The following is a 23,683-nucleotide window of genomic DNA, read 5'->3' as shown; positions in this document are numbered from 1 at the left end:
ACATTTTTTATTTCTTTAGGACCAGTTTGGTGGCTTTTGTGTTTCTAGAAATTTACCCATTCCATGTAGGTTACTCAATTTGTTGGCTTATAATTATTCAAGTAGTCTTTTATAATCCTTTTTATTTCTGAACTATCAATTGTAATGCTTCCTCTTTAATTTCTGATTTTTTTAAATTTAAATTTTCTCTTTTTTTTTCTTAGTCTAGCTAAGGGTTTATCACTTTTTTTGATCTTTTCAAAAAACTAAACTGTTGGTTTCATTGATTTTATTTTCCATTGTCTATTTCATTTATTTCTGTTCTAATCTTTTTTCAAATGTCTTCTTTCTGCTAACTTTTTATTTTTCTTTTTCTAGTTCCTTGAGGTATATAGTTAGGCTGTTGATTTGAAATCCTTTTTCCTTTTCTCATGTAGGTGTTTTTACTACTATACACTTCAAGGATAAACTGAATTTTACTGAGCACCACTGAGCCAGGCTTTATGCTACATGTATATACTTTATCTGTATAGTTCTTCCACCCATGCTACCCTACTAATCAAGTAGATAATAAATACTATTTTATGGATTATAAAATTGATGTAGATGTAGAGAAAATATTAAGTTACATGTCCAACTGATCAAAATACAGGAGCCAATTAAAGGAAGAATTATATTTTATCCCTTGTATTTCAAGATCAAACCCATGTTCTTTCTAGAGTACCAATCTGTCTCGGAAACCATGTTCCTACAGTGTTTCATTTGGAACTTCATAAGGATATAGCAAAGACATTTCCTAACATGCCAAAGGAAAAAAATATACAAAATAAAACAAAATCTTTTGTTCCATAGTTGATTTTAGAGAAAGCACTTAGATAGTAAAATCTTTCTATAAAGTAGTATAATCAATGTGTGAGTAACAGTCTCTTAAGATCATCTGAACGGCTGATTCCTCGTAATTTTTACAATGGAAAAGAGATAGTGTCTCTTCACAAGCTAAAACAGAAACGGATACAACTTATTTTCATTTAGACTAGGCATAAAGTTAATTAGGAAACATAAAGGGTGGATGGCTCAGTAGTTGAGTGTCTGCCTTTGGCTCAGGTTGTGATCCCCAGGGTCCTGGGATCAAGTACCAAGTCCTACATCTGTTCCACAGGGAGCCTGCTTCTCCCTTTGCCTCTGTCTCTGCCTCTCTCTGTGTCTCTCTCATGAGTAAATGAATCAATTTTTTTTTTTTAAGGAAACTTAAGGGGTAAAAGGAACTGAAGATACTTAAGGCTTTCACATTTATAAGAATAAAATTCTTATTCTTGGTACAAAAATATTCTCCTCACGAGTTGCATGAGCTGAGATGTGATGTCCTAATTATAATAACCACATGGTAGTTCCACACAGCACCTTTCATCCAAGAATATCTTTCATCCAAGGACATCTAATCATTCCACAATCTATAACTAATTGAGTTTAGCAACATTTCTCTTAAGTAGCATCAGGATATTATTTAAAAGTTGGTTAAGTGTATTAATGATGACTAAAGCTGTTAAGAAACTTGCTCCTGGTGAAGCGAACTAGAGATCTATTGGGAGTATTTCATAGAAATCTATATTCTTGCTCCTTAGAATGGATCAGCAGGCTATTTTTTTTTTCTAAAAGGAAGCAGGAGATTCTCAAATCATTTATCATTTTAAGAAATCTTTACTACATTAACTTCACTAAACTACTATAAGGATGTAACTTAAAAAGGAAATCCTGATTTAAGAACATTTTTAAATGGACTCATTCAAAACAAAGTGTGTTCAGTAATTAAGTTAGGAACATTTAATGTTATTGCACTGGAAAAAGATGTAACAAATTATTTTGTGTCTAATTTAAAAAAAAAAAGGCAGAATAAACACAGACTTCAGAAAAACTTAAGTATGTCCCCAGATAGAACAAGTCAAAACTCAAGAGGAAAAGCATTTTTGTCATGAGAATTTTAAAGGCCATAAGACTGAGATTATGGGTGAAAATGAGAGGTCAGAAGAAGAATTTGGAGTCAAGACCTCTGGGCCTTTCTGTGTCATATACTTGAAAAGCATATCCTTGAAAAGCACTTCACCCCCATCTTTGCTTCTGATTGAAAAAAAAAATGCAAAACAGCCTTGCTTTACATACACAGATGAACTCTTTGAATTCTCTGCCTGATTCCCCCTAAAACTGAATCTATCACTTTGGATTCAGGAGAATAAAATAGTAGTTTAGCCAAATTAATCCATTCCAGAAAGAGCTGTACATAAAGCTGGCCAGGTGTCAATAGCCTGTAGTCCTTACCTAAATTCGCTACACGGCCAAATTATTTTTCTTTAATATTCTTTGCTATTGCAATAATAAATTTTTGCTCACACTAAAGAACAGCCCTAAGATGCTAAGGAAACCCCTTTACGCTCTTCAAAGGGCAGCTCAAAGTCAATACCCATAGCACAGCAGTGACATAACAATTTCATCAAGACCTTCTGTTTAAGACAATGCAGTGAACTTCTCCATAAAATGGACTGTCACAGCATTTCTCAGACTGATCCTTGTTCAACATTCCAGACATGATATGCCTCCCAAACTACATCTCCACCTTCACCTTGCACCACATTTTAGATCTTCAGCCCTTCTGATTAATTTGCCACCTCCTGAGCATGAAATGAACTTTTACATCTCTAGATCTTTCCTTATTTTCCCTCATTGCAGGCTCAGATTATAAGGTCCTTCTTGACATAGCCCACCCATACTCACTCTCTCTATAGCCAAACCATCTTTTTTTTTTTTTTTTAACTGACATGCCTTCCCAAAAGCAAATTAATCCATACTTATTCTCTGGTACATTATCATATGCATATGTCCTTGTTTTTCCCTCATAAATTTTCTTATTTGATACATTTATTGATTTGCCCTGTACTATTCTATGGCCGTTCCACCCTGACCATGCCCAATCTCGTCTGATTTATCATGTACTGGTAAACAGTTAGAAATTAGGATTAACGGACAGAATAGATCCACTGCCCTGGAGGAGGTCATGCTTATCACTTTTTTGTTCTTTATCTTTGTATTCTGTTGCCACAGGTGTGTTTGTTTCTCCTTACCTTGAAAAATTCACTGTCTTGAGAAATCCACTTGTTGATACGCAAACTATTTCTACCAATACCAGACTCAAACTCTGAGATCATTCCAACAATACTGTTGGGCACATGGAGGAGCTTTTGCCTTTCCTTGCAAGCTGTACACTCTTCATACATTGTTAGTGGAGGGGTGCCTGGGTGGCTCAGTCAGTAAGTGTCTGACTCTTGATTTTAGCTCAGGTATTGATCTCAGGGTCCTGAGTTCAAGCCCCTTGTGGGGTTCCATGCTGGGCATGGAGCTGACTTTTAAAAAATGTGCTGTAGGGCAGCCCCGGTGGCGCAGCGGTTTAGCACCGCCTGTAGCCCGGGGTGTGATCTTGGAGACTCGGGCTGCCTGCATGGAGCCTGCCTCTCCCTCTGCCTGTGTCTCTGCCTCTCTCTCTCTCTGAATAAATAATTTTCTTTTCTTTTAAATGTCCTGTATTGGAGAATCAGGACATTTTAGGACTGGAAGGAATTTTAAAAATAGTCTCCAATATTCTCATGTAATAGGAAAATAGAGACGTGGGAAGATTAGGTGACTTGTTACAAATCACAGGTTATTAAGGGAACCAAGACTTGAACAGAAGTTTTAGGTATCCTTGCAATTCTCACTAACACACGCCATCAATGGCTAGTTGGGTCAGAGGGCATCATAGGTGTGATTAGAAATAAACAAATCTGTCATCACCTTTTAAATTTTTTTGTATTTTATTTCTGCTTGAAATGGATCCATGTAGATACAAACATGACAAATTACATCACATTCAAAGGAGAACAAAGTGTCACATATCCAGGTGAAATCATCCACATTAATTAGAGTAAAATTCTAGGAGAAAACTATATTGGAAAAATGAACACACATTTTAGGCAATATTATTTCAATGACTATAAATATTCTCATTTAAAATGTTGAGTGAAATGAGTCAATCGGAGAAGGACAAACATTATATGTTCTCATTCATTTGGGGAATATAAAAAATAGTAAAAGGGAATAGAAGGGAAGGGAGAAGAAATGGGTAGGAAATATCAGAAAGGGATACAGAACATAAAGACTCCTAACTCTGGGTAACGAACTAGGGGTGGTGGAAGGGGAGGAGGGTGGGGGGTGGGGGTGAATGGGTGACGGGCACTGAGGGGGGCACTTGACGAGATGAGCACTAGGTGTTATTCTGTATGTTGGCAAATTGAACACCAATAAAAAATAAATTTATTATTAAAAAAATAAAATAAAATAAATAAAATAAATGAAACAATTTTTCAGAGTGGTATCATGCAAAGGGACTATTTAAATCCTATAATTTCTGAAAGACTGAAGTTAGAGGTACATAAGTTGACATTTATGATACTGATTATTTACTGATAATCTACTGTGCCAGAGATATCATTAAACTAATTATGAAAAATAAAATGTAAACATTTCAGTAAGATCATGAACACTGAATCATCACAAAATTTGGTGTATGCTGAATCAAAGATAATGAGAGAGATAAATCCATTGGAAATAAAGAACAAATCCAGCCCTACCTCGTGGAATTCACCTTGGTTCACACTGAAAAGACAAAAATTATTTAGTCTAATTTGAAGTATTAAATTCAGAGTATGAATGTTCTCTTATGTAATAAGTGAAACTTTTCCCCAAATAAATAGTAGATAAGAAGCGATTAAATAAAAGTAAAAAGGAGTTGAAGACCTAGGGATGGATATTTAACAGAAACTTTCTAACAGTAGAGTCACATTTTTTAGTTCCTTTGCATTTATCTGCACTATCTATATAGTTCTGGGCTCATCTGCATTTATGTCAATTCTAACAATATTTCTCTGTGGCTCTGTTATCTGATTCTTTCCAAGTACATTTTTCAGGAAAAAAGTAAAAAACATGACTCATACAAATACAAAACAAGAAAATGGCAAAGATTTATTTAACTCTTTAATGAGGAGAACCATCAAGATGGAAAAGGTAGATAAAGAAACAGGAGCAGAAGGCAAAAGGTCCATTAGGAAAGATATGCTGAGTTAAATTCACCAGGAATTGTCTTTTTTTTTTTTTTTTTTTAATATCTGGAAGACTGGGACCCTGATAACCCACTGCTTAAATCCACCTTGCCTGTTTTTGTAAAACTTTAACTGGAACTCAGTCTCACTCAATTATTATGACTGTTGTCCAGCAGGCTTCATCTAAGGCAATTGCCCAGGGGCCCGTGTAGAGACCCCCATGATTAGCTTGGGTATAAAAGACATCTCATTTTTTTCCCTTTGAATTTAGGTTCCTATTTGGAGAAGACAAAATTAAAAGGGTTAAAGTTTTATTAGAATAAATAATTTGATTAAAACACTGTCATACATGCCTAGAAACAATAAATGGTTATAGTGTGGAATAAGAATACAACACAATTCTAAGTAACTGCCTTGCTTTTTGGATCAAGCATGTGCCAAAGTCAACACAAAGCACAGAAATTTTTCAGATTAGATAAGGAATCTCTACTATCTGGGCAGATTACACAGAATAACCTTTTCCTATTTCTTGGTGAAAGCAAACTAAATTCTTCCATAAATTTTTCATTCCAACAGAGGGGAAAAAAAAAAAAGAACAAAACTAGTTCTAGCTTTGCATTAATATGTTTAGCAGTAACTTATTCACAAGTTCTTTCAAAATTTATCTTCAATCCATTCAAAACTCAGCAAAGTTTACCAACATTTTTACACATTTTACTGCTTTTCAGAATCATTCTTTGTAGATGATATATATAATTCCTACCAAAAAAAGAGGTTATTATTTTGTATTTTTTACCTCAGTTTTCTATATCAAGGTAAGTTCTGTCCTTTATTATCTTCTTTCACATTCTGGAACAAACAATTTTGACAACAAAAATATTGCCTTCTTTGAAAAACAAAACCACATTTTATAGTTCTTTGCCATGATTATTCCTAGTGTAGTCTCAACCATACATATAAGCCATAATTTCTTTTTTTTTTTAAGATTTATTTATTTATTTATTCATGATAGATGTAGAGAGAGGAGGAGAGAGGCAGAGACACAGGAGGACGGGGAAGCAGGCTCCACACCAGGAGCCCGACACGGGACTCGATCCCGGGACTCCAGGATCGCACCCTGGGCCAAAGGCAGGCGCCAAACCGCTGAGCCACCCAGGGATCCCCTAAGCCATAATTTCTAATCAAATTTAGTAATCTTTCAGAGAAAAACGAGAGTAATCACTACCTGCCATATATAAGCATTTTAGCAGACCAGCAAAAGCTTACATAACTACATTATAAAATCTCCACAGCAAAAAACATAAACTTTCACAACTTTGTAAGATTGCAAAATTAATATGTTCATTAAAATGACCCCCAAATACAGCCACTTTATTGTTGTTAAAATAAAAAGCAGATATTCATAACAATTGATGACCTATCTTTCAATATTCTGTCTTCCTTACAAATTACATAGATATTAATATTTTTATTAATTTGATTTAATATTAGTCTAAGTTCTAAAATTAGTAAATTATATTGCAAATTATTTTCAAGTTGACACAGAAGGAACATAATTACAGTTGAATTAAAAATATTAAGAATTCTAGGGGTGCCTGGGTGGCTTAGTCAGTTAAAGGTCCAACTCTTGATTTTGGTTTAGGTCATTTCAAGGTTGTGAGATTGAGCCCCACATCAGGCTCTACATTGGGCATGGAACCTGCATAAGATTCGCTCTCTCCTTCCTCTGCTTCTTCCTTGCCCCCTTGTGTGCACACATGCACGCGCTCTCTCTCTCTCTCAAAAAAATAAGAATTCTAATCCAATATAGAAAATATACAATATTTTCTTAATCATAATATATGGAAGAAACATTAACATCTCATTAATAAACAAGTACAACAGATTTAGGAAATTATTCTTAACCTAGTCTCTTTGACTAGGAAATAATTCAAATCTTAAAAAAATAGAATAAAATTACAGTTGACCTTTGAACCACACAGGTTTGAACTGTTTGAACTGCAGAGGTCCATTTAATAGGCAGATTTTTTACAGTACATTACTGTAAATGTATTTTGTCTTCCTTATGATATTCCTAATAACATTTTCTTTTCTCGAGCTGACCCTATTCTAAGAATACAGTATATAATCATATATAAAATATGTGTGAATTGTGTTACCAATAAGGTTTCTGCTCAATAGTAGGCTATGCATAGTTAAGTTTTTGGAAAGTCAAAATGTATCCATGAATTTCTAACTGTGTAGGAGTCAGCACCCCAAAACTCCCTCACATTTCAGGGGTCAACTATATATGTTTATTCTCCATACTGACAAAAGCAAGGAAACAACATTTAGCTATTTGTAACCTAAAATTACCAAACCAATTAATGTCTAAAGACATTGAAGATGTCTAAAGATTCACTTGGATTCTGCTATAAACATGTTTCTGAGTTAGCATTATCTATGAAGAATGTTTTTGTTTTCTCCCTTAAAAAGATCAGTACATTCAGTGTATCAGAGTTCAGTTTAGTTCCCTGAAATTCTGGGAATATTAAATTTTTGCAAGTATTTATTAGCCTCTCTATTTAGAAAAGTCTCCTTTTTTTTAAGGGACTTTAAAATTATCAATATACTCTAGAAATTGGAAAATATGTTCTTATCAATGAGCAGTAAAAGGTTTTTCTTAGTTAAATGCACAACTTGCCTCTGGCCTGGAAACTTCAATTCTACCAATTCAGGCACAGAGCACTTTTTAGAAAACACAAAACACACATTCCCAAAGAGATCTTTCTATTCAGTGGAAATGGAATACCTTCCACATGCATTTGAGCACACCAACAGACAAACAATATAGACCAACTAACCATTTTCTGTGTTGTCTCTCATCCAACAGGGAATGGATTCACATCATTCTAACAGAGATCACCTAGTGATGCCATCATGGAACCGATTGCCCATTATTACCACCCCAAATGGGGAATAGCTTATAGATCATGTGACCTTGACTGACACAGTGGTTCAGTACCCGCCAGTACCAAAATTGGTTGTTTGCACCCATTTTACACATGAGGATTCAGTATCCAGTTGTGGAAATGGACGTGACTTAAACAAAACACATAACTATTGGCTAAGAATTTGAAACAACAGCAACAACAAAGCAAACAAACCAGAACAAAAAGTACCAAATCACGATGCCCAAGTGGCTCAGTCAGTTAATGTCTGCCTTCTGCTTAGGTCATGATCCCAAGGTCCTGGGACTGAGCCCTGCATCAGGTTCTCTGCTCAGCGGGGAACCTGTTTCTCCCTCTCCCTCTACCTGCTGCTCTGCGTGCTTGTGCTGTCTATCAAATAAATAAATAAAATATATATTTTTTAAAGTACCAAATGAGAAGAAGAAAATAGAGTCAGAAAAGGTAAAGTTGTATCACTATTTTGACTGATTCTAGAGGCCTGTAGTCAACTGGGCAACTTCGTTTAACAGGTTCTAGCAGGTAAGCCACTTGGCATTTCTATGGTAAGCTCCAAATCTCAAAGCATAATTTTCAAGAAATTTTAAACATAGCTCTCATGTAAACATAGAGGGAGGCACATGTTAAAGATTTATTTAGCTCATTTAATGTGAGAGCCAGCAAAAACCAGCAATTATGGGAATGGTTTATCAATTTTCTCATTAAAGACATATGAAATCATTTTGTTAAGCCAGAGACAAATTGTTTAATGTCCAGTAGGACAATAAAACTATAACCTTTGAATTTTTTTCAACTGGAGAGAAATCATTTTCATGTCTTCCAGACACAAATCTGTAAGTCAGCTAATAAGTTTATGAGTCTTGGCCAAAGTAGTAGCAAATAGTAGGTCATACATGGTATATCCCCATAAATAATTAAATAATGCTTTGGCTATGATTCAGCGTATCCTTAAAGAGCCATTCAAACTGTTTATATAATCTTCAAGCTTACTGACTCTTTCCTTAGCTATGTCCAGTCTACTGATAAATTCATCAAAGGCATTCTTAGGTTGCAGTGTTTTTAATTTATAGCATTTCCCTTTGATTCTTTCTTCAAATTTTCATTTCTCTGCTTACATTACCCACCTGTTCTTGCATGTTATCCCCTTTTTCTCAGCAGACCCCTTAGCATATTGTCATTGTTATTTTAAATTCCCAGTCTAATAATTTCAAAACCTGTAGCATATCTGAGTCTGATTCTGATACTCTCTTTGTCTCTTCAGACTTTGTTTTTGCTTTTTAGCATGCCTTGTAATTCTTTGTTGAAAGCTGAATATGATATAGAGGAACTGGCATAGGTAGGCCTTTAGTGTGAGGTTTTATATTTATCTGACTAGGAGCTAGACGGTTTATTGTTTGCTGTAGCAGTCGCTGTCAGAGACTAAAATTTCCTTTAGTGTCTTTGTTTCTGTCCATTCTGTTATCTTTGTGTTTTCCTGGAGACTCCTGAAGTAGAGTCTGAGGCCTGCGACACTTTTAGCTGAAATTCCTCTGTTAGTATCCAGGAGCCATATTGACATGGTGGTAAGTTGTGAGGAAAGAGTCCATGATTAGGTGAGTTGAGTGTTGGTTAGGGTCTGGTAAACGCCCAGTACGTTAGACTCTGATAAAATGTTTCCCTTGAGGGTGGGTCTTGTTAAGAAGAAGAAGAGGGCTCTGGGCATATCTCCGAATGGTAACTTGTCCCCTCTCCCTGCCAGAAGCATAGCAGAGAGTGAGAACCTGGTGGGGCTCCTGGAGGTGACATTCATGAACACGTGGGGTTAATCTAAAACTGGGCCTTTTGGAACTCTCAATCTAACCTACACTGAACCTCTAGCAATTCATCAATTAGAGTTTCAAGTATTTCTACTGATATCAGCTCCATCTTGGGCCTTCTGATTCCAGACTTATGATCTTAGTAAGCCATGAGTCTCTGTAACTACCTGTTTATCTCCCAGGGGCAGCAGTTTGCCCTGTGATGAATGTTCTCTGTTCTCTGATGAATCTAAGAAGAGTTGTTGATTTAGTTTGTTCATCTTTTTTCTTATTATAAACATAGGAGTGATAATTTTCAAGCACTTTACATGTCAGACTGGGATCATAATGAGAATAATAAACAGCTTCTATCACATATTTATTGTAATAATGATACTGAATTTATTAGACAAATTAATTTGTAAAGCCATGGCACACAGAAAACATTCAATAAATGGCAGATGTGCCTAATAATATTCTTAAAGCTAATGAAACAAAATAAATGAGATAAATCACTAGACAAGACAGTCGATATATTATCAGCAAATGTTGAAATGTGGCAAGTGTTTCTCACTGGCTACTCTTCAGGGTGTGAGATCACTGCTCTAACTAGTGTCATCTGGAAAGTCCCACCCAAACTTTCCCAAATGAAAATAGTCAGTGTTTAGGCATCATATACAAAACAAAAGCAATCTTCAGCATCATTAAATGAAACATTTCAAACATTACCAAATTGTCAACATTAACATTGTAAAAATGAATGATGACAATAAAATGCCAGTATCTCAGTTATGTTTCCTACGTGAAAGGACCTTTCTACAGAGGATCCTTTCTTTCTTTTTTTTTTTTTTTTCTTTTAAAGATTTTATTTATTTATTTGAGACAAAGAGAACACAAGTTGGGGGAGGGGGCAGAGGGAGAGGGAGAGGCAGGCTCCCCCTTGAGCAGAGAGCCTGACATGATGTGGGGCTGGATCCCAGGACTCTGGGATCATAACCAAAGCTGAAGACAGAGGCTTAACTGACTGAGCCACCCAGGCACCCCCAAAAGACCCTTTCTAAAGAAAATGAATTAACACGTGAAAAACAAATCTGGTTTATAGGAGGCACTGAATAAATGTGACTCTAATCCCTACCCTAAATCTCCTCCCTACTTTCCCTTAGGGAGACCAAATTAAAGGGAATTCTTCCATTTAAGTGGAGAATTATGAAAAACCATATTACAATTTGGTAGATTCCTTAGTATCGAAAATTCAGTGATGTCAGCTTCATTAATCTTTTACTGTATTCTAAACTCTTAAAATTATATCTGAATGTTATTATCTTAGTTGATTATTTTATCATTGCATACCCTACTTTTTATGATCTTCATGTTATAGGGAATATATTTACAAGTAACCTCCACTGAAAGCATCATGTGTCAGATACCAGAGATATCATCCATTGTTTCTCCTTCAAAGCAATAAATCACCTTTCTTATGGAAAACAGGTTGTCCTGTGGGAGATGCAGATGGCCCTCTCTTGAACATCTTAACTTCCTTGAACATTTTCTGTCTCCATCAATAACATTTAACTACTTTTTAAACTTTTTTTTTCAAACCATAAAACGTGAATCAGTAGAGTACCATTCCATGGATACTGTTTCCAGCATCTATTACCTGAAATCATCCACAAGTAGAAAGATCCTTAGGCTCTTGCTACTCAAAATGTCCATATCCCAACAGCACTGGTGCATTAGTTGTTCATGCTGAATAACAAATACCCTAAAACTTAGCAATGTAAACAGCAGACCTGTTTTATGTCACAGCTTCCATGAGTCAGAAGCCTGGGCATGGATTAACTGAGTGTCTCTGGCTCAGGCTCTCTTCACAAGCCTGCAATCAACACATTGGCTGGGGATGCGGTCATCTCCAGGCTCAGCTCTGGGATGGTTTGCTTCCAACTTCATTCATATAGCCAGTAGCAGTTGGCAGGCCTCGGCCTTGCTAGCTATTGTGCAGGGATATCAGTTCGTATCATGTAGATCTCACAACAGGACAGTTCACAGCCTGGCAGCTGGCTCTCCTCAGAACGAGCGGTAGACTATACCCATGAGAGAAACCACTGTCTTTTTGTAACCTTTTCTCAGAAGAGACATCCCATCATGTTTGCTGTATCCCATCATGTTTGCTGTATTCTGTTCTCTAGAAACAAGTTCCTAGGCCTAGTGCGCACTCACGGGCAGGCAACTACACACGCATATAGATACCAGCAGGGGCTTCCTGGGAGATCTCTGAGAGGCTGCCAGGTTCCCCTGGCATCCGCGGGGGACATGTTCAAAATGCAAGGTCAAGGAACTAGTGAACAGAATCTGAATTTTAACAAGACTCTGAGGTGATCCATATGCATGTGAAGGTGGAGAAGCCCTGCTCTAGGGAGCAAGGCACGTGCTCTCTATTCTGTCACAGACGCTGCTTCCTCGCCTAACGTTACTTACCAGCTGATGCTACTTCTCGTGGAGTGCAAAGATCAGTTTTCCTCATGACTCTGTTCTCCCCTCCCTGCGAAGAGGAAAAAAGTGAAGGTTACTAAAATACTACTGTGCCACAGACAGATTGGAAAGAGAGTCGGGAGCCTGAGGAAGAAACGGGGCATAAGGACTGTGATGAACAGATTGAATACCAGCATCAAGAAATCCCTGATAGATAAGATTAGGCATCTGGGTGAGGATGGCTGTCTGAAACCAAGTAAAAAAGAAGAAAAAAAAAATCCACAGTCCTATTTCCCCAAGCCCCTTAATCGCATTGCTGAATAACTGCTTTAAAAATGCTGTTTATAATGGTGGCCCATTACTACTTGATTCAGCTTGGTTCTGCATGGTTCTCTTTATCAAGATAGAGAAGTGTGCAGCATATTTTGGAAATATAACTACTAAAAATTAGAATATAAAAATGCAAATGCTTAAATGAGTTTTAGATATCTCAATCCCCTTTCCAAGTATATTTCATGTCTCAGTAATGCTTAAATAATAATCTATTCGGGGCACCTGACTGGCACATTTGGTTAAGCATCAGTCTCTTGGTTTTGGCTCAGATCTTGATCTCAGGGTCATGAAATCAAGCCCTGCATGGGGCTCTGCACTCAGTACTGCATCTGCTTGAGTTTTTCTCTCCCTCTGCCTCTGCTTCTCCTTGCCATGCTCTCTCTCACTCTCTTAAATAAATAAATGTTTTTTAAAAATAATAATCTACTTCAATATTTGAAATCTTTCCATGGAAAACACTTTTTTATAACTTTGGTATAAATATTTAAATTTCCCTCAAATTATATTTAGTGGAAAGGACAAAATTACATTGAGTTTTTAGTCCTATATAGAAAAATAAAAGCCCTTAGGGAAGAAATCAAACTCTCTAATCTACTTATCATAAAATGCAGTAGGTCAGGTAAAGCCTTTACTCTTTCTGTACCTTTAATTCAGTAGCAAAAACATCTCTGCCTCTCTTTGTGTGTCTCTCATGAGCAAATAAATAAAAATATTTAAAAAAAACCTTGTAACTATTCAAGGTGATGAATGATAACTAAACTTACTGTGGTAGTTATTTCACAATATGTACATATCGATCATCATGTTGTATACCTAAAACTAACACAATGTTATATGTCAATTATATCTCAAAAGACCTTAAATTATACATAGAGACCTACAAATTAAGAAGTTATATGAAAAACAAAGGTTATAAATGCTCAAAATTCATCACTTTTTAATTATTTTAGTATATTTTGCTATTAATAGTTTTCTTGAGGTTATTTAAAATATTTACTGTATCTCTAGGGTGACACTATTACATAGTTCTGTACTACTGAGCATCTCTTCTCAACCTTATTTAGTGGCATCACAATGGTAGCTTGAAATTAGCCATGGTTGAAGTATTTACAGCACAGAAATTAGAAAACAGTATAAATCAGAACTTGATTTTCATTTTGTTGACTGTCTTAAGACAATGATGGAGAAAATATTAATATTGCAGATTAAATTTAAAAAGTGTGTTATGTGATGCCTGGGTGACTCAGTTGGTTAAGCATCTGCCTTCAGCTCATGTCATGATACCTGGGTCTTGGGATAGAACCCTGACTGGGGCTCCCTGCTCAATGGGGAGCGTGCTTCTTCCCCTACCTCTGCCGCTCCCCTTGCTTGTACTCTGTCTCTGTCAAATAAATAAGATCCTTAAAAAAAAACAAAACCCAAAACAGAAATAAAAGTATGTCATGTCCTTAGCTATTACATTATTGACAGCATAAAAAAAATTGGGAAATATTCTTCATGCATTAAAAAAACTGTTGTCCAAGTCAGCAAAAATGCTCACATCACTAACAGACCTGTAAGGTTCTGACCTAACTAGTGCTAAAGCACACAACTAGTGCTGAAGCAGAAATAGGCTTCAGTTTAATAAGTGTAATTTGTATTAGGATGAGAAATTGTTTAACAGTAAATCACATAGATAAATGACAAAAAATTATTAAGAGTAGATTGGGGTCAACTCTTTGTTAAATTATGGTTGAACTACAACTATAGGTTGCTGCACATATAAGAATTCAGCAAAAATGAGGGCACTTGGCTCAGTTGGTTAAGAGTTTGACCCTTGATTTCTGCTCAGGTCATAGTCTCAGGGTATGGGATCAAGCCCCAAGCTGGGCTCCACGTTCAGTAGGAAGCCTGCTTGAGATTTTCTCTCTCTCCCTCTCCCTCTCCCCCTGTGCTTTCTCTCTCTCTCTCTCTCAAATAAATAAATAAATCTTTTTTAAAAGGGAATTCAGCAAAAAAACAAAGAGCATTCTCTGAGAATCCATGAGTTATGTAAAGTTTATAATAAAAGGTAACATATTTTAGTATTATTTGTAAAGGGTGTGCTATACATTTGTTATATCAGCATGATTCCTATTGCATGTTTGTGTGTGTGTGTGTGTGTGTGTGTGTATGTATGTGTATAGTTTTCCCAGGAAACCAGTTAAACATTTATCAGCACTCCACCCCACATCCTCCTTGCTTCCCAGAGTAAGCACAGCCACTACATATCCCAGAGGAGCACATCATCATATCCTCATCTTCCATGTAAAAATCCTATTTTAAGTTCTAAATTGGAAAATTTCACATGCAGAAAGAATATTCATTATGACTTAGTGAGACACTTCTTATCTGGTCTTTGTTCTATCCATGTGAGCTGCTCTGCTAGAAATGTCTGAAGTTCATGTTTTTGTGCGATCATCTCAAATGAATTTCTTTCTACTCAGGTAATTTACAGTCTCTTCCATTGGCCAAAATGACACTTTGCATACACATATTGAAAGCACTCGGGGAAATGGTTTTCACAACATTAGAGTATGAACAAGAAATTGATACCACAGGTCTCTGAGCACCCATTGGTCTGATACCTGATGGGTTGGGACTGAAAAGCTCCCTGGTCATAATTTGGTGATCAGAAGATTCATCAGCAGAAACTGTGCAGAACTCCTAAGCAGGCCTGGTGGCAGGAATGTATGTCTACGATTCAGGGGAGTCACATGTGCCCCTTTCAAATAAACCAGAGGCAGCTTTCTCATTTATCAGGACATCAGTTAGCTGTGCTGATGACCACGTTTTTATGTATGTAGCTTAGTCTTGGGAGAAATTACTCTTCTATCCATAAGGTTTAGGGAAAAGAGAGAACCGTTCTAATATTGTTCAGTTCCACATAGAAACAACACAAATAAAGACAAAGCTGACATAAAAATGGGATCCTCTGCTGCCCAATTAGGAAGAAATTTTGTTGTAAATTTTGAACTGCCTGAGAAAGCAGAGGAAAGCTCTGGCCAAACAGCACTGGTAAAGGGCCACAGGCTTTTCTCCTGAAGCATTTGAAACCAAAAGCAGCAGGCGGAGTTGTACATTGTTGTACAATGTCTTCTCGGGCTGCAAAGGGACAATGATACCCTTACGGATCCTCTGAGAATACGGTTAGAGTGCTTTATAAAGAAAGCTATTAATAAAACTGCTGGAAAATTTCAGGATGGGTAGGCAGAAAATCTTCTGTGATCATCATGTTGAGGATGTGGTGAATTTGGAGAGGGAGCAAATTTGGACTTGATTACAAAACACCCAAATGCAAAAATAATATTCCAAGCATAGTTATAGCAGCCTTTTCATAAGGTATAAACAGATGCTGGTAATTTTTTTGGTAAGTTTGGAAATATAAATATGGCTAGAAAAAAAAGGCCTTCCACCAATTACAAATCTGAAAAATTTGTTCCTCTGAATGAGGAACTAGGCTTAGAGCCTCACATTAAAAGGCAAATCTAATCTGTTTTCCTTGCTTCGTGTACATGATTATTGATTTATAAAGTAGTCTTTCTCCCTTCTGATTCATATTACAGCTTGCTGGACATTCAGGATTTAGGTCATGGCTATTGTGGATTTTACATTGGAAGTATATAACTAGGAGATGGCCTGCTTTTATCTGACTAGTCGATTCTCTTAAACCAAAGGATGAAAATAGTGAAGGCGAGGTTGATGAGAGATAGGAGTACATGGTACTGTCCAAGCCTCCCATATGACTAGCTAGAGCGAACACTGTCCCTATTTGGAAGATACATTCCACAGCTCATGTATACATTTCAGTTAATAAGTAGGCATATGGAAGATGATCTATATGTTTATCCTGCAGCAGAACACATGTAAGATTTTTATTTAAACCCAAATAGCAGGAACCAAAATCACTATTACCATACAATTTCTGATAAGGAGATTCAAATTCACAAAGAGCTCAAACTGTTGGCTTTGGCCATGAGTTTTTACGAGCTAAAACTTTTGCTGGAGCTGTTGAGTAGCAAAATTGATTATTCGGTCTCCTCCATAGCCCACATTGTTTTCTCAAAGCAGAAACAATTTAGTAATCAAATGGTCACAGGCATGACAAAACAATTGGAGACTATTTCAAAATGGAGGGAAATCCCAGACGATCTGATCTGCAGATTCTTTGTATCCAATAACATTTAAATAAATCCTCAACATGAAAAGCAGACAAAAGTGATAGGTGGTCCCTCAGTCCAATTAAATCCTCAAAACTGGGAGAACAGATTGCTTTACCACTGCCACTGAGTCCTCTAGCTCACTGGAGCTGAAAATACAACCGCATCCTTTGTCTTCATGGATACAGAGGCTGAGGTCCCATGTACCCAGCCTGCTTGCCCAAAGGTCGCATAGGTAGACAGTGACAGTGGCAGACCAGAACCCTGTACCGTGTTCCTCAGACAGCACCACAAAAGAAGTTGACTTGTTTAGCAACTCCCTGATAAACTGAGTATTATCAAACCACCCTCTCTCCTTCTTGGATTCCATTATGCTAGTTTAAAACATTCGTCTTCTTTCAGTGTAAAAATGATAGCCAGGAAGAAAACACAGATCTGGGAAAGTTTATTTTGAAGAATATTTGCTCTTTCAGGATCCCTCATTTTAAGTTCTGCACTACTTGTTCACTACTGTCCAAAAATGATATAAAATTTCAGCATTCACCCAGTGTGGAGACTGTTATAATCCTAAAGCAGGAGAGACTTCTGTTAAGTATGAAGGTGAACCACACTGCAATACTGCAAAGACCAGAGTGAGGCCTGGGGGCAGTGGAGAAAAAGAGAGAAGGACATTCCCATCTTTTTGCATCAATGGGTGCAAATCTTTTTCTTTCTCTTTCTTTCTTTCTTTCTTTCTTTCTTTCTTTCTTTCTTTCTTTCTTCTTTCTTTCTTTCTTCTTTCATAAATGCCCTATTTGTTTGTTCCCTTTGATTAACTCATTTCATCAGTTGTTTACAGAACACTGTGCCTGTGCTATGTTAGGACCAGGAACAGTTATCACCTGGGAACAAACAGACTAATGTTTGGAGTATGAGTCACACCTTGAAGCCCATTTCCTTTCAGAGATACTATCTCAATAATCTGTACATTCGAGCTAGGAATACCAGTTTTCTTGTGCCAGTTACTCAGTGTTTGAATCCTGTGAATGAATCAGAATGGGGTTGCATGCTGGGAATGCTTCAGTACTGAAGGCTCTTTCCAGAAACTGCCTCTCTCCTTCCTCTCAAGTCACCTATCACTGATCCAAAGGAGGGGTGTTCTTGACAGAAGGTGCAATCTGTAACAATCATTCCACCTTTGAATAAATATGAATTGAGCATCTAGTATGTGCCAAGCACTCTTACAGGTCATGGGCCCAGAGTGGTGAACAGAATAAACCACTTCCCCTGCATTCTGTGGTGCTCACCTGCTCATGAGATATGCAAAAAATACACCCACAAGAAGTGGGATGCTTTTGACTAGCCATACATTTTGGAAAGGGAACAAAAAACCCAGAAATGTAGAATTGAACTGGGCATGGAGACTGGATACCACCATGGATTAGGAAGGGGTTCTCCAAGTAGGAGAACTTAAATCCAGACCATGACAAGGGCCTCCCAGCTTTCTATATCCTTGGAGTCACCGGACCTGATAAGACCTCAGGTGAAAGAACCGACGGTTTCCTACCAACCGGGCAGGCCTTGGTCTCCTTCATAGGTGGCCAGACTTCATAAAGACTGATGTGAGGAAAGGCGGAGCAGCTACCAGAGACAGAAGCAACACTGCGGTTTAGTTCTGCGGTGGATTGCTCAGACTTTCAAGGATCATTGGCAAGAGGGCAAACACACCTTAGTTCCAGGAGAAGGTGGTGTGAGGCAGCCCGGAGCTCCAGGTGATGGACGGGCAGCCTGGGAACCGGCGGGCCCGGTGCTCCCACGGTTGCCAGCTGTTTGCTCTCTCACCAGGAGGACAGAGTTAGAAGTTGAATCTGTAATCATTAGCAGCCAGATCAACGTGTTCTAACCGAGTTCTAACTGACTCGCTTTCGTCATTTTTCTCCCCCAGCAGTGGTTCAATGGCCTGTGAATGTTTGCCTTCAGAAGAAAAAGATTTTTTTTAAATAAATCATCTCATGGTCAAAGGGAGCTTTTGTTACTTCACTGTCTATTCCTCTGCTATTCCTCTGATTTTCATTGTTCAATAAAATTGAAAAATTTATATTTGATGTGGCCACTGTGTAACTCAGACCAGAACGGCTGGAGAAAAAAAAAATTGTCTTGAGTATGTTTTAACCCCAGAGTGACACAGTTGTTGGGAGTGTGTGTTATTACCGCCCGGGGTGGGGGGTGGGGGGGGGGCTGAACTTTCACAAATCTAAAATTATGCCAATAAATAAATAAATAAATTTATTTATTTATTTATTTATTTATGTCAGTCTCTAAAAAAATAAATAAATAAAAAATTACAAAAATTTTGATGCTTAGGTCAGACCTCAAGAAATGGAAGTATTGCAAGCCATTTCTTACGTGGGGCAGCAAAGGAGGCAGAATCAGCACGTAATGCTGATGGAAGGAAGGAGACTTCAGGAAGGGGGGATTTGGGCAGCCTGGGTGGCTCAGCGGTTTAGCACTGCCTTGGGCCCAGGGCCTGATCCTAGAGACCCAGGATCGAGTCCTGCATCAAGGCTCCCTGCATGGAGCCTGCTTCTCCCTCTGCCTGTGTCTCTGCCTCTCTCTGTGTGTCTCTTATGAATAAATAAATAAAATCTTAAGAAAAAAAAAAAAAGAAGGAAGGGGGGATTTGAGGAGGAATTGAGCAAGCATTCCAATTGAGGAGACTAACAGGGAACACACCCACGGCTGGGCACGGACCAGAACACTGTCATGCGACAGGGCGGGGACGTGAACGAATGCAGCTGTGGCTCGTTTGGGCGCTGACGGGAAACGGTTGCACTCGTGTCGCACCACGCCGACAATGGGCACAGCCTGTTTTATCAGCTACAGATGTCTAACCGGGGAATTTTGTAAGACTTTGGCTCGTATTGATTTCCTAGGCTCCTCAGTGGACCTCAACAGATTGTTGGTTTATAAATATTTGTTGTATTCCAGGGAGCCTGAACAGTATGTTGATGGCTCCCAGGGTGTGGGGGGGAACTTGAACATGAAGACTGCCAGAAAGCCTCCTTCCTCCATGCAGCATCCCTGCGAGGTCACCGATACAGCAGTGTCACAGAAATACTACGACAAACAGGAAAATATCTCAAAACTTAATAAGTTAATGTTCCTCTGCACACGGACACCTCAGACACAAATCATTTTCACAGTTTCCATGTATATAGTTCATTTTGCGGGCTTTTCTCAGAGAATTTAAGGAAGCCACTCAAGTCATTTTGTGTGATAGCCTAGCAAGATGAAGAGTTTTAAAATTGTACCTTATGCTTTTAAAAATAATTATATGTACATAATCTGAAATCTTACATCTTTGAAGTCATTGGTAGAAATTCCATCTTCTCCTAATATTTGTTCATCACATTCACTCAGCCTGAAGTTCACCTTTGGTTATGGATTAACTCCTAACCAGGAAATATTTTTATAATATGAATGCATACATTTGAAGACAATAGGCTCTTTCTTCCTTAAGGCTTGAGTCACTCATGACTGAATGCCTTTAATAATTCTAGAAACCTACAAATCTGAATTAGTCTTGGATCTTAAAGAAAGAATTAGCAAGGACCAGCCTCTTGGGTTAAAGACCCCAACTAAAAAAAAAGAAGTATAAAGAAAAGAAAAAGGAAATCTACTTCAAACCATAGTGAATGTGACCTCTGGTGGCCAAATGTAGCCCTGACTCCCAGTCCAGGTGCAAGAATCTCTATAGGAGCCACATCACTTAGAGCAAGAAGAGGGACAATCATGAGAGTTCTTGCAGCCTACCTCTCTGCTTTCACAGAACCACCATACTCTTGATGTTAGCAGCTGTTCCCATTTAACTGTAAGACCCACAAAGAAATTCCGCTTTGTGCTATGAGGATAGATTTCTTTGAAGTGATTTAGAAGTATCAGGAGGATGACACACCTAGAAGTCACCTAGGGAAGTTCTAGAACTTTCTCAGTTTCATATACCAATTTTGATTGGGGCTTCCCCTGACATATCCGAGGCAAATAATCAGATCTATAGAAGACATCTGCATGCTTCATCTTGTAAAGTAGAATAGCCTTGTGTATTGGCATCCTTTTGGATTCAAGGAATATTAATTTGGTTCTTAAAAGGAAAAGCAGACCTCTTCCATACTCTTTTCTGTAGATCTCAGTTTCTTCACCTTTGTACAATGGGGATAAAAATAATACCTGTGGTCCAGGGTTGCTACAGTGTAATGAAGGTTGGAGTTTGCATAATGATGTCTGGTACATCATAACGCAAAAAGTAGGACCTGGGCACCTGGGTGGCTCGGTGGTTGGGTGTCTGCCTTCAGCTAGGGGGCGTGATCCCGGGTCTGGGAATCGAGACCCACATTGGGCTCCCTGCATGGAGCCTGCTTCTCCCTCTGTCTATGTCTCTGCCTCTCTCTCTGTGGCTCTCATGAATAAATAAAATCTTTAAAAAAAGGTAGGACCTACTAAAATAATGATGATTCCTTAATTTTTGTACATTTCTCTTCTTCCCACCTCACAACATTTACATACACATTCCCAAGTAAACGTGGATAAACTATTAATTTGGCCAGAAAGAATGTGTTTCTTGGCAGAGAACCTGACATTCAGTATGGTATTTCCAGGCAGCTGAGTTAGGGTCAGGGATGCAGTGGGAGTTTCACTGTCCCCTTTTGAGCCTGATGCACGTGGCAGGAAGTGAGTTATTTGATTATCACTTTTGCCATTGGCTAGCAGTTTTCAAAAGATCCTGAGATCAAGTAAATTTACATTTTATTCTGCGCATTTAAAGTTATAGCCTACAGGAAGACAGAATCCAAATGAAATTTGAGTCTTTCAAAAATCTAAAATAACTGGCATGTCTTTTCCTCTCTTTGCTTTCCCCACAGGTTAACCTCAGAGCCACAGATGTCAGACTCATGCGCCAGTTACTTGTTATCAATGAGAGCATTGAGTCCATCAAGTGGATGATTGAAGAGAAAGCCACCATTACCAGCCGAGGCAGCAGTCTCAGTGGCAGCCTGTGCAGTTTATTGGAGAGTCAGAGCACCTCCTTACGTGGCAGCTACAATAGCCTACATGATGGCAGTGATGGGCTGGATGGCATCTCTGTGGGGAGCTTTCTGGACACTTTGGCAGATGATGTCCCAGGCCATCAGACCCCATCGGACTTGGACCAATTCAGTGACAGCTCCATAATAGAGGACTCACAAGCCTTGCACAAGCACCCCAAATTGGATTCTGAATACTACTGCTTTGGCTAATGACCCAGTTTTTTGCATGGGATTGGTGTGCAATTAACTTGTATTTATCCTTCTCCGCTGCTATATTTTTGGTGTGATTTTTTTTTTTATATGACAACCTTTTCAAAAGAAGCTTATTTTGAAACTGCTTGATGATAATTCTGTTGCTCCTAATATTTCTCATCTGGACTGATTTATCTTTCTCTCTTACATCTCTATTTTTATTTATTACAATGATTTTTCTCCCTTCTTTTACAGTGGCACAAATAAAGTAGGGGGGAAAAGAATAAGCAATAATAATGTTTTTGCTTTTGTTTTCAGAGCAAGGGGTCAGGGATTATAAAAAAAAAAATCTTTGCTAAATTTTACAATAAACCAAAGTCTGATAACAGTTAATTTTGTGGTTTGTATTCTTAAATGATTCAAAGTTTTACTTTCTGGGAAGATGCTGAGGTTTATTATGGTTTGTATAGTAGGTTGAGCAAAATAGTTGCAACAAAGTTAGGCATTATTTCTGGGCAAAAATTTCCTGGTATAGTCAACAATGCTGCTGGTCACGCACTTCCACATGACATTATTTGGAAGCCAAAGCTATATGCAATCTGCTCACTTTAACTTTAAGTTCATACTTTAGATCATGCTTTAGATTATACTTTTGTCATTAGTGATTCTAACTCAAATTATATAGGCTTAGTTGTATGATAATATATATGATTCTTACAAATTTCAAAGAATAATTGAGATTAGGTATATGAAGGTGCTTAGAAGTAAAGGTCTCCTACGTTGCATTTTGAGATTTTGTAATTTATATGTCAATGTTTACAATTCTGATATGATATATAAACATATATGCATATATATGGATGTATGGATGATGGATGGATGAGAGTGGAAAGTAGAATCACCAGTCATTTATGAAGTCTGTTATGATATCCTTTCATCCTGGAGTAGATAAATAGTCTCTTAGTTTTCTGAAATGACAGCTGAAAATATTTTTTAGAACATCTGAAAATATAACTAATGTGTAAACATTTTCATTTTGATGTGATATAATTAATCCTCCACACTTCCTTTACCTTGATGATTCCTAGTGAATGAATCTATTGAGATTTCAAACTGTTCTTTGTGAATGATATATGTTTCTGCACTAAACACTTTATAACATGAATCAGAAAAATCTTCCTATTTATAACTGAAAAATGTCTACGCTCAAGAAATGGTTTCCCCAAAATTTCCTTTGTTAATATATACCTGTTACACTCTTGTCAAATGTATTGTTTGTTTCCAGAGCATATGTTATTCAATTTCCAATTAAAATCTACAGGGTCTATATTTTACACTAGTCTTCTTTCATTAATTGCCTGCTTTAATCCTCATCACAACAATCTCATGATTAGAGGATTGTCTCCCTTATCTTTTTGAGGAAACTGAGGCACATGCAGTGTAGGTAGGTAGCTGGATCAAGTCTCCCCTCAAGTGTCAAAACTGGGATTTAAACTTGAGTCTGTCTTATCCATAACAATAACACTCAATAGCCCGCTTGGTACCTATTGAAGTTAATATAGATAAAAAAGCAAATGTAAGTCCATACCAAAAAAAAAAAAAGACCAATATTTTCCTTACAGT

The 23,683-nt window shown here is 37.6% G+C and overlaps 1 protein-coding gene across 1 annotated transcript in view; it reads left to right on the top strand.

Annotated features, from left to right (window-relative positions):
- LURAP1L (leucine rich adaptor protein 1 like) overlaps window positions 1-23,394 on the top strand; it is a 51,064-nt gene extending 27,670 nt beyond the window's left edge. The window contains exon 2 of the mRNA XM_026001397.2: window positions 21,704-23,394. Within this exon, the coding sequence (XP_025857182.2) occupies window positions 21,704-22,078 (375 nt within the window). The 3' untranslated portion in view covers window positions 22,079-23,394. The remainder of the gene's footprint in view (window positions 1-21,703) is intronic.
- The last annotated feature ends 289 nt before the right edge of the window (window positions 23,395-23,683 follow it).

The sequence above is a fragment of the Vulpes vulpes genome, chromosome 12 (assembly GCF_048418805.1).
Source record: "Vulpes vulpes isolate BD-2025 chromosome 12, VulVul3, whole genome shotgun sequence".
Classification (NCBI taxonomy): Eukaryota; Metazoa; Chordata; class Mammalia; order Carnivora; family Canidae; genus Vulpes; species Vulpes vulpes.
Note: the sequence above shows the minus strand (reverse complement) of the source record. Positions and strands in the feature narration are given on the sequence as shown.